Source organism: Vanellus vanellus, assembly GCF_965231255.1.
Source record: "Vanellus vanellus genome assembly, chromosome: 1".
Lineage (NCBI taxonomy): Eukaryota > Metazoa > Chordata > Aves > Charadriiformes > Charadriidae > Vanellus > Vanellus vanellus.
The window spans coordinates 103,423,411-103,439,471 of record NC_138905.1 but is presented as its reverse complement, the minus strand read 5'-3'; the positions used below and the strand labels follow the sequence as shown (position 1 = coordinate 103,439,471).

Sequence of the window (16,061 nt, the reverse complement as noted above, 5' to 3'; positions counted from 1 at the left end):
ATGAGCAATATTAGTAGGCAAAGGAAAAGCATGACTATATCCTTAGAGAGACAGGCTAAGATTATCCTAATTAGATTCCCAGCTAACAAACATCCTGTGACTAGTGAGGTGCCTAAGGTTATCCTGTGTCTCAGAGTCTTATCTATGAATGGAGATCCTTCCTGGATATGGAGAGTGACTTCATTACTATTTAGAATATGCTCAGATATGTCAAGCGTGCCATGGTAGAGGTTACACATAGTCAGAAGTCAAAATGCTGATTTATTGTTTACAGCTGTATTAATTTCTTACACTCAGCCTCTTCTATTCTAAGCCACAATATTACTTCTGGATATTAGGAAAAAAGTAAACATGCTCACAAGTGAATGAGCCTAATAGAACAAAGGTGATCACAGGGAGAAGAAAAGAAGGTGAGGAAAAATAGCACACAAACCAACAACTTTCTTGAGCTAGTGATACTAACATTTAGACACCTGTTACTAAGGGGGGGAAACAGAGAGATGTTTAGTATGATTTATACCCTAGTTTGCTTTATATTGCACTTCTACATGCAAAAATCTCTTTATCCAAGTATTCAATGAGATACATAGATACAAAAACTCCAGATAGTACTTCTCTGATTAACCGTCAAATCCAGCTCCTTACATGGAGCTTAACCATTCTGTTGTTCACGACTTCCAAAAGAAGCATCTGGCTGGGGTCCTCTAAAATTTCAAATGTAAAGAGATTAGGATGATCTAAAAATGTTCCAATAAAATGCAGTAGTGTTACAAAACTGTTTAAGATTGTTACCAAAAAAAGCCCTTCCACTCCCAATCCAAAAAGACTTGGGAACTGGTACTAATGGGAACACCAAATCCAACAAGACAGCCAGAAACAAACCAAAACCAAACCCAAACCAAACAAGCTTTATTCTGTACCAAACCCTCAAATGAAGACGATTCTTTTAAAGGTGTTGTACCAGTTTTGGCCAGGATAAAGTTAAATTTTTTTCATAGCAGCTTGTTTGGGACTACATTTTGAATTTGTGATTAAAATAGCCTTGATAATACACTGGTGTTTTACACTGTCTTACACAGCTCCAAGGCCTTTTCTGCTTCTCGCCCTGCCCCACCAGTGAGGAGGCTAGGGGTGCACGAGGAGTTGGGAAGGGACACAGCTGGGACAGCAGACCCCCATTGACTAGAGGGATATCCCAGATCACAGGATGTTGTGCTCAGCAGTAAAAGCTGGGGGGGGAAAGAAGGAAGTGGGGACTTTCAGAGTGATGGTGTTTGTCTTCCCAAATAACTGCTACATGTGATGGAGCCCTGCTTTCCTGGAGATGGCTGAACACCTGCCTGACAATTATAAAAGTAATTTAGAAATAATCAAACAAGGCTTCCTTGTATTCATTTTCACAAACTCCACTGTTATTTTATGTTCCATTTCACAGTATTAGATGCAGAAAAGAAAGTGAAACATGAAGATGCTTATTTCATCCAAGGAGGGAAAGCTAGGTGTAATAGGTGTGTTCCACCATTTATTCTACCAAACATGAAAGATGCCAGAGCCACAATAAAACAAGAACTCGAACAAGAGAGTGCTCGTGTGAAAGAGAACATGACAGAGAGAAGTATTCTTGAACATGCAATAAATAACACTCAACACCACTTGTCAAAAAATATTTTAATTTTAACAAAAGCCCAGCAACATCATTCTCACACATCAGAAGTTATGGAGCGACATATAATGCATTCAGGTGTCCCCATGGAAAGGATCAAGTCCATACCAGAGGATAATTTGAGTTTCCACAGTCGTTATGCCTTATATAAAAATATTTTACAATTTCATATTTAATAAGTGTTATCTGTTCAACATAAATTGTTTCCCTAGTGTAAGTTATTTTCCTCCTAAATTAATTTTCAAATAGTAGAACACAATGTGTTTGATACAGTAACAAGTACCTTTTTTTCCCCCTTGTGGAAAAGGAAAACTTACTAAGTTACATCAAAAATACTTTCACAAATAATTCCAGTATTTGATAAAAGCAGTGATATAACAATGACATTAAGATGTAGAGATGATTTGATGTGACCAATTCCACTGTTCTATATATGGATCTGCCTCTAAGGAGTCTAAGTTCTCACATTCTTTACTGTCAACTAGGTAATATTTGCTCATTGCAAAAATCAACTTAATTGTTCATAATCCCTTTTGGATATTTGTAAACTTAGCACATGGGAGATGAGAGAGTATGTAAAAAGGTGTTCATTTATTTTTTGTGTTTGTGTGTGGCTTACTTTAACAGAGAATTAATTACACACATTTCATTAATTTTCATTCTCTACAAGTCGGGAATCATCTGTGTCATACTGTGTTGCTTCTATGTCCCTTCTGGGTTACTAACCCAAAATTGCTGTGTAAGCTTTCCAAAACCAAAAATCTGCTCAGTTCTACTGTTGAGGGTAATAAAAGCCATTACATTGCCATTTGATCAGACTAACAAAGCTGAAGATTTCAGAATCCTGATCAAAAACTATTTACCTGTTACAACATTCTCATTGAATTTACAAGCCACTACTCTTCTTATACAAACTTATACTACTCTTCTTATATAAAGTCAGACACTTTAGGTATTACCACCCTGCTCCTTTTAAAGAGTCAGGGCATATAATCACTGCCAGCTGAGGAGTTACCAAGAACTTACCATGAGGTATACATACACTTTGCATAAACAGAATAATATCCTATACCACATTCAATATAGATAGCAAAATACGAAAACGGCTCAAACAAGTGAGTGTATTAGTGGGCAGAGAAAATTCTTAACAGAATTTGGGAACTCAGCATATCATTTGCCATTGTAATACAATGCTTTCCATTCCACAGTCAACTGAGCCATCCTGTAGTACTTTACCATAAAGATCTAAACTAAACTGGTATTAACAATAAAATAAAATTGGAGAGTGCTCACAAACAGGTATTATTTAAATAAGGCACTGAAAGGTTTAGAACTGGATTAACCCTTTAGTTACCGGTAAACAGTGTTTTTCAATGCAGACTGTCAACAGACAGACACCTCTCCAGAATCACATCCAGTGAATAAAATTTAGTTATGGCTTATGCACAAAGGTTTTTGAGTATGACACGATTCAAGATGTGCTTGTTAGTGAGAATCTTCATTTGCTTCAGAAGCTCGTTAACAATGGTAGGCATTTGAGTTTTTGCTTCATTAATTCAGCTCTACAATACATAGAAAAAAAATATAAAACGTTCATGAAACAGCCAAAGTAATTCATTGTCTATCAGCATCACCAAGGATCTTCATCCACCTACAAGAAGTAAGAATAAGAGTGAAACTGAATGCGGAAGTGTTGACTGCACTGAAACTTCTTTGAAAGTTTTGAAGACTTAGTTTTACGTAGGCGATAGAACACAATTTCTCTATACTTCAATATCGTAATGATAGATTCAAAAGCAATTTTGTTTTGAAAATATTAAGCAATATTGCTGCAATCCCATTAATTTAGCTTCATAAATGCTGAACAGCCTCACTGCTTTTAACTATTAGACCAAAACATCATCTGTCTTGCAATTAATTTAGAGAACAGTGACTGTGCCCACTCTACAGGAGTACTCCTGCCCAAGAAACTGTATTTAAGCTGAGGTACGAGTCCAGTTAACTATTGATAGTTCTACAGATACAATACTTGATATTGTTAAGAGCTGGATCCCCTATTCAAACATATCTTATGATTTCAGACACTGTATCCAGTAGACTACTCAGGGAAAAGATGTAATGTGTATAATAAACCAGAAACAGGTATATATATACTGTTAATAACAAGAGGTTTTACAGGTTCCAAATATAATGAGAGTTAAGCATGCAAAACTTAAGCACTTACTAAGGCTTGACACTGTAATATTCTTCTGGCGTCACAATTTTCAATCCACCAAAGTAGTCCAGGACCCAAATATTGGTGATGTTGAATTTGGCAAAGAACCAATTATGATCCTTAGGCCAACTTTCCATTTCAGGGTGACGACTGAATAATGCTTTTTTTGCTAAGCCTGCTTCTGAATCATTCACCTAAACAATAACCAGCAAAATATTACAGTAAGATACAGTCATGTGAAGACAAGTTGTAGCTAAAAAACACTGCTCACTGCAGTGTGCTCTTTTCAGTTTAGCCATGTCTTGTCCCAAAGGACTCATTACTGTAGCAGAATCCACTCATCTTCAGTGTGGTGTAGAACTGTACATAAGACAGACAAAAACTCCAAGGTAGTTGATTTTAATATTAAATCAAAAGCATGCTTTTAAAGTAAGCATAAGCAAGAAAATACTTCATCAACGTAAGAAGAAATCTTTCAACACATCACAAAACAGGTAAGTATGGGTTCTTGCTGAATTACTATAATGCAATGTTTTAGGTGTAAATTTACCTCCTCTGCATCTGCTCACTGAAACAGACACAAACAGATCCAAACTGTTCAGATGCATGCAAACACACATGTACACGCACACACACAGAGAAGATAGAACAGAATCTACAAAAGAAGGGAAGATGAAATGTGTGACAGCACTTAATATACAATGTGCAAACATTTAAAGGGTTAAAATCAACAAGTTCAATTTCTGGGTATAGTACAAGAGGAACTAATTAAAATAAACAATTCCATTATTGATAAGAAACTCATGACAGCAATTATTGCTGGAGTGTAATGAGCAAATATCTGAGGTGTGAAAACACCAAATAAGAATTTAGACTATCACACGAGAGAGCAATGATGATTAGTCCTCACCCTCAATCATTATCCTCAATAATGGGATTAAGATCTTCAATGAATAACACGTGCAGTTCTGAATTCCTTCTATGGGACACCAAAGTACTGGTGCATGAAAGAATACCGCCCTGGCAGCAACGATGCCAGGTAATACAATGCACTGTAACTTTATAGCTGAGGTTAATATTTACTTCAGTAAAGTTTTGGAAGCGCATATGTCACACTGCATGGACCAAAGAATTTAACTTAACAAAAGAGATGGAAAAACCATCACACTTCATTCACAAGAGAATTGTCTTAGACTTCTTAGTTTCAAAACAGGTCTAGAGGAACAAGTGAGATTTCCTTCATTACAATATTGTCCTCCCAAGTTCCTTACTAAAGACATACCAACATAGCTCCTGTAAATATCAAGTGGTAGCTTCATTTTCCACACACAAACTATGAGGTAGCCCTCTAGTATCACAGCACATAACATCTCTTCATATGCTTTCATACAGAAATTCTAACCTTTCTTTCATCCATCACTAAACAATACTATTTGATGCACGCAATCTTGCCCAGTGTCAACTTTCAGCTGCTTACCTTCACAATACTGCCACAGAAGATTATGTGGGCACAGAGGGGATTCTGGGGATCATATTTGTGCTTCTTGCAGTAAGGAGTCTGTGCCAAAGACACAGTTAAGGACGCATTTGAATTGATCTGAAATGCAAGTAGTAAGAGGTTTACATGCTTTTGCAAGAAAAACGTCATGCCCACCATATTTTCAGCTTTTGGTATTTCATTCAGCTCAGCGTTACTGGTAAAAAGAACAAAGCTGTCATCTTTTCCAAACTACTTTTGAAAGCCTACGTAGATGAGCTCTGAATCTGAAAGAAAGCCCAATTTAGAAGTGTACTGAAGTTTGTTAGCATAAAATGAAAACCTCACAAAACAGCACTCCTTAACCCTCTGAATTCAATGTACAGTCTAGTCACTTCACATTCAAATAACATTATATTCCAATTTACATATATACGGGACCATACAGAAGACTAGGACATACAGTGAACTTCATTACATTAATTCTAGTGAAAGGAAAAAGGGTTGTTGAAAAGGTAACCAACTGAGTTTCACAACTGTTGATAAACTTAATTAAAACAAACACCCCCCCCCCCATCAAAACAAGCCTCCTCGCTGTCCCCAAAGCGGTCCACTCTTTTGAAGTTTAAAGTGAATTTTATCAGTTAGGTTTTAAAAATTCCTGTATATTTAAGTAAAACACCTAACTTGAAGCATTAAAGATTCTGTATCCAATTGTTTTTCTAAAACTAATTTGGTGAACGCAACTTGAAAAGTATTGGTGCAAAACAGGATTGCCTACTGCACAACGTCACATACCAAAGTTCGTCTCCCAGCAACAAACGTTCATGTGCTTTGGGAAGTTTCATTAAAAGAACTCATCTCAAAAAGAAATCCCCCAAAGTCACTATACACTAAGCAGAGTACCACTGAACTGATAAAACACGAGCAACCACCTGACAGATAGGAAGTTGCTTAACAACAAAAAAGCTGACTCATGATTACTCAGCACTACCTCCTATCATATGTCTCCCGTACACGTGACCATCACAGTCAAATGTTTCTGCCGTGTAACAGCAGAATAAGGATCTGACCCTTCTGAAGGAAAATGTTCATTAGCAGTTTATACCATGATTTTTATGTTACTCTGAAAACAAAAGGCTGTAGCTGGGGTGGAGAACTAGATACTATACAAGATAAATTAGGCTTTCTACAGCACTTAGATACATAATTAAACTAATTTAGTGTAACAAACTAAAACCTGACAGGGAACAAACAAAAAGGGTTTATGGTAAAACAAAGTCGGAAAAAAAAATCCATTATTTACATTTTTCGTTTATTTGCTTTACTAATACTGTAATAGTTACTAGAACAAAAACGTTTTCTAATAAAGGAAGCATACTGCTGCTATTTCCCTAACTTTTTAGCTAACTCTCTCTTGACCAGAGCCAAGCAAAAGAGCTGAGACAAGGCCAATTACGCACACTCTGAGTCTTAGCATGCTAGTCTGCTGCCTTTTGTTCTGCACTTGTCTTTACTGTAAGCTCCAGAGATTTAATTACTATTCCTTCAGTAGCCTGTGTAAAAGCCCTCTTTGCTCAAGTCCCGCACTGCCAATTTCCAGTACTTTTGATAATTTTTTCTGACATTCCCCCTGTTTAAATATTCTGTGGCCTCTCATTTCTCTGGTCAGTGCTTCTGGAAGCTTGAGCCACTTCCTCTACCAAAGTGTTGTTTAGCAATTTTTCAGACCACGATCAGCAGGAACTTCTTAGGAGGACTACTGAGTGTCAACACAGACAGCACTGCTCACGTTTAGATGTTCAAGGGCTAATAATTGTCCCCAGGGCTCACAAACGAGGTGACACCCATGGGACAAGCAGTTGGTGCCATAACACTGCCTTCAGAAAGGCTGCTCCCGCTCACCTCCAGGTCCTGCACGGAGATCTCCATGTCGGTCAGGTAAAGGTAGGGGACACCGCTGCCGCCCAACGGCCCGGGGGGCCCATCGCTGAGGGAGAAGATGTTGGCGAACGGCTGGCCGCGCAGCCCCTCCTGCGCGGAGAGCGTGGCCAGCGCACCCCAGTCACAGTTGTGCAGCACGAAGCGCGCCATGCGGGCCGCCTCCTCCGGCGGCGGGATGGCCCCGCCGGCCGCCACCACCAGCAACAGCGCCGCCACGCACAGGAGCGACAGCCGCGACAGCCCCGCCATCCCTCACCGGCCACCAACTGCCAGCACCGCAACGCACCGTCCCCAACGGCTCCCGCACCGCACGGGGAGGAGCGGGCTGCTCTGCTCTCCGCCAATCGGAGCAACCTTGCCTGCCCTCCTTCACCAATAAAGGGCACGCCGGGGACAACCTTGAGAGTGGCAAATTAGCCTGCCGGCTGCCAGCCAATGGGCTCGCGATGTCCTCTCCTTTCAGCCAATGAAAGCTGCTGGGAGGCGGGGACAACCCCCACGGCGTTCGTCGGTTGTAAACAACTGACAGCGCTTCCTCGCTGCCGGGAGGGGAGGGAAAGGGGGCGGAGACACTGGTAATCCAGCAGCCAATGAAAGACCTCTTCAGAACTCTCTGCCAATCATGTTGCGCGGGCGGCCGGCAGGAGCGCCTCGTTCTCGCCCATCGCGCGTATGGGGGAGGGTAGAGACGCGCGCAGGTCTGGTAGCGGTAGCGGGGGTTGTCGTACTAGCGGACGGGTAGTTCGCCGAGGGCGCTGACAGGAAGCCGCTGGGCCTGGAGGCTGCGTACGTTCCTGGAGCCGCTTGTGCGAGTGGTCCGAGGCGGCCCGCGGGCAGCTGAAGTAGAGCCGCTCCCGCAGAGCGGCTCTGCCCGCCTTCTGGCCCCCAACTCGCTGGGAGCCGGTCCGTTTTGCAAGGTCCAAGTGACCCGGCGTGGGTCATGGCGTCTGCACGGTGCCCGGCAGCCATGCCCTGGTTTGTCTGGCCAGGGAAGCGGGTCGGATCTGCAGGGTGGTTGTCGCGCTACCGCCCCTGCTGCTAAATCAATCTCAGGGGCCGGTTCTGTATCACGACAAGTGTTTGTGTCCCACTTCCCTTGAGGAAAACCTTGTGGTTAGAACAAGCAGGGTCTATCTCAGACTGGTTTGGACTGTAAAGCTCATAGGATCATTTGCTGCCAGGCATAGCTCAAGTCTTGCCACTTGGAAACCGCAGGGTGTATGGCAAATCCCTCTCTTCTACAGGACCTGATTTCGCTAGTTGAACAACCTCCTGGCCTTCAGTGCGTTGTTTACAGAAATAAATACCAAGGTACACCTCATTTTATCTGTCACTTTGTGCACAGTCACCTTATAAAGATTCGTATAAAGAAATGTTTTTAACTGGGGTAATACTGAGACTTGATTCAACTTTTCCTAAAAGATGGGAGGTTTCAATTTTTCCCCTTTAATCTTGCCAAATATTTCTACACTGTCTATATAGCAATGTGGCACAGAGAAACCCAAATTAATTTTGTGTGACCACCACCTGCCCCCAGGTGCCCATAGCACTCATAGCTTAGAGCAGCCCACAGGAATCATTTCACTGGGCTGAATCCAGGAAGGAAAACACACCACACATCCATTCCCTACCGTTTATGTACTGTCCTGTTGTTGTACACAGGCAGAATAAAAGAATTTTTCCTCCAGTATTCCTCTTGCCTGCAGAGCGCGGGCAGAGAGCCTGGCTTTGCCCCCGGGCACTGGCACACGGGGCCTTCTGCTGCTGCCCTCTCCTGGCGATGCTCAGGAGAAACCCGTGTTTTGTTATAACTGAAAAGTTCCTCTCCCCCCCCCCCCAAAAAAAAAAAAAAAAAAGAAAAAAGGCTTCTCTGAACCCCTGATGTGCAGCCACTCAGCTGGGGTTGGTAGCTGAGCTTGTGAGTAGCAACTGCTCCAGCAACAAAGGCAATACAAGCAGCCTTGTTTGTGATACAGGACAAGTGATATTTCAGGGCAAAGTGCTAAGGAGAAAAAGGGCAAGAAAAGGAGTGAGGTGTAAGAGAAAAGACTGTGCAAAAGGTTGTTATTATGTATATAGGATTATACAATATATTTAGATGAATGGCAGGAAGGGAACATACTGAAGGGGAAAAGACAAAGACAGCAGTCGTTCAGGAGTGAAGAGTATGGAAGAAAGGGATGAAAATGGTCTAGAGGAAACGGCTTAGGAAAGAGAAGGGGATGAGGAAGACAAACTGTAACCAACTCTTTTCACTAGAGATTTTGCTAGCTAAAACAGAGACCTTATATCTTCCTCTTTTTTCTCCCCACCAACATGTGCATGCATACACAGAAACTGCTTGTTTCTCTCCATTTTTCAAGCAGTCCTGCCCTCTGAGAACCTGAGGGGGGGGTGTCAGTATTTACTTGACACAGTCAAAGGGATGAGTTGTAGAGGGAGGTGGCAGGGGATGAATGTGTGTATGATTTTACTACAGAGCAGGAGAGCGTGACAGGGAGCAGACAGGAGGTGGTTGGTGGGGTCAGCACAGGAAAGGAGGGGTGCCTTTCGAAGGAGAAAGTATGTGGAGGTAACAACATGTGCCGCAGGGCAAAAAAAAAAAAAAAAAGGACAGAAAGGAAAGAAGATAAAGGGGATGTGGGAAGAAGAGCTGGCAATTATTTTTTATTTTATTTTGTTTCAGATAAAGAAAATGCAGAAAGGGGGAAAGCTTTCCAGTTCTGGAGTTTAGATCTATTTGCTGAACGTGGCTGTCCCTCCTTCACGAGGAACGGTGCCCTTTCCTGTAGCCACACAGCCCCTGCAGCAGAAGAGTCAAAGTGCACCTCGTAGAGAGCGTGGAAGATCATCCTACACTTCCCCTGCCACCACTGGGAGCATACAGTGAGACCTCAGAGGCCAAGAGAAAGCAACCCGTCCAAACAAAGTCTGCCAAGTTTTCCTCGCCTCTCCCTGCCCCTCCAGCCTTGCAGCATGTCCTCCCGGTCCGCAGCCACCAAGGGGTGCTGCTGCCCAACCCCAGCAGCCTGCAGGATTTTGGCTGACGAGTCTGGTGGGAATTCTGGGCTCAACAGGATTTATGGCAGCAAATAGCGTTAGCTCTCTGCTACGGAGAACAGGATTAATTAGGCCGAGTACTCTCTGCATTGGCAGTGCACACCGGCTGTCTTGCAGATTGCACTGAACACAGGGGGCTTGTTTTGGTCCCCTCTTTCATGGATGGGTAGCATGGAATGAACCTGTAGGTTGAGGGATAAGGTCTTTAACTCTTTCAGCTTGCTCTGAAAGGATGTGTTATCTGAAGTAAATCTCCAGGCTCTCTTACTTCCTCAGCCAGATCTCAGAGAAAGGAGAAGGATTCTCTCTGTTGTGGTGCAATGTGTCTAGAGGGTCCCAGCATCCTTGCATAACAAGGTCAAGAAAGTATTGCTAGCCACTAGTTCTCCTTTTCAACTCGTGCTTATTTACGTTAAAAAATCAGTAAGTAGACAGTAATATCTCACCACAGATTGAGCCAGTTTACTCCCTCCAAGGGCTGGCCAGTTCATGGAACAATCTTAATTTCAGTGTGGTTTACATGCCATGGGCCTCACGCTGAATCTGGGAGCTGTGTCTCCGGAGAAGGTGTATTTTAGCCAGAAAGTGGGCAAGGTCTCCATCCTGGCTAGTGTCATCATGCTCTGTCTGCCCTCCTCACAGCTGGTTTTGCCCTGAGCCAGCTTTCTTTTGATAGCATGGTTGTTGGATGGGGTGGGCAAAGTTTTTCTTCAGATGCAGTCTAGCTATGTGCTGGGCCAGGCTTCCTGTCTAGATCATGCAGTCTGTCCATGAACAGAAACCTTTATTTGTCCAGATAATACTTGGAGGCTGTGCAGTCTTGCTGTGTGTAGCACTTGATTTCTGAGCCAGGCCAGCTCTCCGCATCCAAATGACAGCCAGAGTGATTAAAGTCTCTTGCCGCTGTGTTTGACAGAAGCGACTGACCTGTGAGTTAGCTCTGGCAAAAGTTGAAGTACTCAGTGCTTTGAAGTGCCAATGCTTAGTGCCACATGAGACCCAGCATGCAAATTGTTTCTAAAAATGTTGGTTAGATATCCTCCAGAGGAGATATCAGCACTGCCGAACAATGCGGTGCTACTACTATTAGGAAATGGCATACAACACAGACCTTTGCTGAACACAAAAAGGTGTTACGTGCTTGTGCATAAAGCATGTATTTGTACCCATCCTCAAAGTTCCCAAATTAACTTGATTGAGAATTTAGCTTCTGACCCTTTAATCAGTGTATTTTTTAAAAGACAGGTGAAGTGAATATAGCACTGGCCTAGTATTCAGCTAAAAGTCCTTTTACCTTTTTAACAGCCACCACACAGGCAGTGGCCCTGCAAGCTTCCTCTGTGCAAAACCTATTAGGGACCAGAAATGTTGTTCAGCTTTCAGTCAAAAAATCTTGCTGTTCAGTTGGCACTTGGGCTGCATGCTGAGGAAGCTGTTGCGAGGGCCAGCTGTGACACCTCTTTCTAGGACATTGAGAGATGGGCAGCAGGATTGGCCTGAGAACAATATCATCAAAAACACAGTTGTATGCAGCACGGATACCTGGAATTGTGTCAGCCCCGTGTTCTGGTTATAAATTTTTGTTTGTTTATGTTAAGCCTTGTTGTGTATTAAAGCTAGTAAATGGTAGAGGAATTGTTGTCTAGAAGCAAGCTGTCAATGGCTGATGCTGATAATATTTGTCCCATCACTATATTAATATAATGGGACGCAGCCATAGAATCATAGAATGGTTTAGGTTGGAAAGGACCTTGAAGATCATCGAGTTCCAACCCCCCTGCCATAAGTAGGGACACCTCTCACTAGACCAGGTTGCCCAAGGCCACGTCCAGCCTGGCCTTGAACACCTCCAGGCATGGGGCCTCAACAACCTCTCTGGGCAACCTGTTACCACCGTCAAAGTGAAAAACTTCTTCCTAATGTTCAATCTGAACCTGCCCTCTTCTAGTTAAAGCCATCCCCCTTTGTCCTATCGCTACATGCCCTAGTAAAAAGTACTTCCCCAGCTCTCCTATAGGCCGCCTTTAGGTACTAGAAGGCCGCAATAAGATCTCCCCAGAGCTTTCTCTTCTCCAGGGTGAACAGCCCCAACTCTTTCAGCCTCTCCTCATAGGAGAGGTGCTCCAGCCCTCGGGTCATCCTCGTGGCCCTCCTCTGGACACGCTCCAGCAGGTCCATGTCCTTCTTATGTGGGGGACTCCAGAGCTGGATGCAGTACTCCAGGTGGGGTCTCACGAGAGTGGAGAAGAGGGGCAGAATCACCTCCTTTGACCTGCTGGCCACACTTATTTTGATATCCCAACTCAGTTTGTTCTCTGAAGTCAGGCAGATCAGCAGTGAAAGAAGAGCTCTCCAAAGAAATTCAAGTGCTGCAAGAGATGACACTAGCTACCTGTACACTGCCCACCAGACCCAGGTGGCCTGGCATGGATGAGGGTGGTCTACCTCAGTGTAATCTTTTTACTACAAGCAGAGACACTCAGGCAAAGCATCACAGGTGAAACGCTCCCTGTACAGTACAGCATTTTCCTAACTTTACTCCGCTTAGGAACAGGCTTTTGCCCAGAACCTGGGTGTTAAGAAGCCTGGTAAATCTGATCCATGACGTTAGCACTTAGGTGCATGCTGACAGTCAGAAGGAACACGTGAAATGATTCAATCTTTCAGTTAGTCTCTGTCCCCTACGTTTTATGCGGTCACTGTGCAACACACACCGTCTTGCACTCCCTGCCCCATATGGCTTAGCGAGAATCACTTATAACTGTGTCATTTAATTCAAGCATCTTTGGTAATGGGGCTTTCCCATTCACATCAACTCCCAGGGGTGCACAGTGCCTGGCACGCCAGTCCGTGTGTACGCACTGGTGCTGGCACGTGAGCACGTGTGTGCGTGTGTGCGCTCAGACGTGCTTCGCTGCAGCTGCAGAATTAGAGCAAAAGATGTCGATGGTACAAAGCGTTCCAGCTGACTTCATTTCCTGCTGATAACTCCCTGAAGAGGAGGGTGAGGCTTGGCGTCTGCAGTGTTAGTTTAATGCTGAGGGGCGAGGGCAGGGTCGGTGGGAGCAGATACTTCAGAACACAGTTAGCAGAATGGTGAGTTCAAAAAGCGAGTTTCCCCTAGAAAATGCTGCTCACGTTCGCTTCCTGTCAGTTGTCGGAGGAGCTGATGTGCAAACCCAACCCAAAACAGGATGTTGGCTTTTAGAGTTGATTGATCTTTGAAATGCAAATGCTTTCTTTCTCTGGTTACCTTATCCCCCTTTTTTCAGTTGAGAATTGAGTTGCTTGAGTGGGAACAGGAAGGGTTGAGACCCCATTTTCAGGGGGTCAAAAGCCCAACATGGTAATAGCTGCTGGTTAATAGTATGAATTCTGGAAAATTATGTGGATAGCAGCAGCCAAAGCCAGACAGACAGGTAGACAGAACAATCTCAGATATTGGAGCTGAACAGGCGAGCTATATTAAACAGATGCCCTCAAAAACTCTCTTTCCTGAGTGGTCTCTGAACAAAGGAGTGCCATGTCCCTGCATCTCCTTTCTGTTGACCTATAGAGGCCATAATAGAGGTTCACAGCCAATAGAACCGTACAGACATTCATAGCCAAAATGCGAGAGGCCAGCAAATATTACACATGGTGTTTCTGAGCATGGCAGAACTAGTTATGCTACATCTTTGCAGGCATGCAAGGATTTCCTTGCACCTCTCCCCCACATGCTGCCTGGCTTGAAGCAAACTTGCTGTTTTGGCCTCACACTTCTTGAAAGGAATCAGCTGGGAAGCTGCAAATCCAGGGGTCCAAAACCACAACATTTTCTCACTCAGATGAAATTTCCCCCTAGAGTCTGTTTTAATGGCAGTTGAGATGACTGCATTTTTTTCCTCCTGAGCAGAACAGATGTAGGAACTTTTCCTTGCATATACAAAGAAGTTAGTCTCATAGATACTGCTATATCCCAGAAGGTCTGTAAACGGAGATACACGCAGAGATGCAGAGTCGTACTCTAAAATATCTCACATTCATACATGCACGTACACATCATGTAAAACACTCAGTTCCTCAGTATAACCTCCCTTAATAATGTTTGTCACAAGGTTCTTGCAGTTAAAGCATGTCAGTTGTTTGTTTCAGATCTTCTAGTATTTTTCAGTCCAGAAATGAGAAAGTCTAGAGCAAACCCATACCTCATGTCTTCCTGCCTAGAGAAAAACATACACCATATTTCTGTACATCCTCTCCTTGCTCCTTTGGGAAGAAAGATTTAGCATTAATAAACTGAGTACTGTGTACCATGCTCAGAGCAATGGCATTTGGGAATCCTGCTGGCAGAAAAGATTTGCCTTGCGGCAAGATACTGGGGAGCTGAAATAAATAGAGTGAAGAATTGTGGTGGGGCAGCTGCAACTACCTTTGCTTTATTAGTACTGGTAAAGTGATACTATCTCTGCCTAGCAGTTTCCTTTTCTGTAGACCTAAGCAAACAGTTTCCTCTGCAGAGTACAACCCCTGAAAGCAGAAAGAAAATACTGAAATAGACCCTGAGCTGCATGAACCAAACATTGGAGGTATGTGATTTTGACGGTCTGTTACGTGGCAGACATCTTGAAAATGACACTTGTGGCCAATGCCCATAGTGAAATCCCTGAGCATGAAACCCTCCTTCTGTCCAGACAGCAGTCAAAGCATGGGCAGCCAAAGCATCCTGCCCTCCCCGCCTCACCCTGATGCTCAGTTCAGTTCCTATCCCCTCTCCTAGCATACCATTGACAGGACTTTAAGAAATCAATAGGATTTCCCATCAAGAAGAAACCTCATTTTTATATTTCTTTTAGATTTTTAATCTATTTTCTTATGTCATAGCTGCAGCATCTTCTGGTTACTTACAGCAGAGGGGGTTTCAACTAATCCAGCAATAGAAGATTAATTAGTCCTCTTGCCCAACCTCCAGATGGCAGCAACTCAGCCTAACATTCTTTTGGCTAAGGACTGAGTACCCACTGTATATTGAATTTGGGAGATAACAAGATAATGATTTAAATCTGCTAATTCCACAGGAGTCCTACAGCATGCAGTACAGCAACAGTACTGTAAGAACAACTATGTTGAGATGATTTATCAGTAACAATAATCTGGGATATCATGATGGTCATATTTAAATCCATTCTGGAGTGTTTTCCTCCGTAGCCAGCAAGGACTTGTGAAACACTGGAAAGGAAAAGTATGCATCCCTTTCAGAAAAGATGCTTTAACCCTCTTCTGCCCCCGAGGTATCATCCCAAAATGACGACATGACATTGTGTCACTTTGCAGCTGCATGAAAGGCAAGGAAGCCAGCAGAAGACAAAGGGAGTGTTTCCAAATTCCTCTGCACCACCCTGCTCTCAAGAGGTGGGGACGCAAATTCTTGAGAAGAAGCATATGCAAACAGTTGCTAAAAGAGATGTCTAGTTTACAACACTGTGATCTGAAGGGAAAGGGAAACTGTAGCAAAACATTCCTGAGGCTTATTTTTTCCCATCTGAATTTTTCTACCACCGCGGAAGCTTTGCACTTCCAGTGCACAAGTCTGTCCTTCCTTGTGAAGGGAGAGAAGAACATCCTGCACCTTCTGACCTGGTAGTGTGAGACATGAATTCAGGGTGGAAAGAGCTAGTCCTGCTTTGCAGCTAGCCAGTGACACTTTGCATGGGGACCCTCTG

At 43.4% G+C, this 16,061-nt stretch overlaps 1 protein-coding gene across 3 annotated transcripts; it reads right to left on the bottom strand.

Annotated features, from left to right (window-relative positions):
- Nucleotides 1–1,653: 1,653 nt before the first annotated feature.
- CREG1 (cellular repressor of E1A stimulated genes 1) lies at nucleotides 1,654–7,674 on the bottom strand (the record flags this gene model as incomplete). 3 transcript variants are annotated; one of them, XM_082497139.1, is made up of 4 exons in its annotated part: nucleotides 7,261–7,674; nucleotides 5,356–5,475; nucleotides 3,888–4,072; nucleotides 1,654–3,314 (listed from the first exon to the last, which is right to left on the bottom strand). In XM_082497139.1, coding segments are annotated over exons 1-4 (594 nt in total). In that variant the 5' UTR covers nucleotides 7,549–7,674. The 3 variants fall into 3 exon arrangements, with proteins under 3 accessions (XP_082353265.1, XP_082353266.1, XP_082353267.1); XM_082497140.1 differs by having other exon boundaries at nucleotides 1,654–3,225; XM_082497141.1 differs by lacking the exon at nucleotides 1,654–3,314 and having other exon boundaries at nucleotides 3,887–4,072.
- Nucleotides 7,675–16,061: the final 8,387 nt, after the last annotated feature.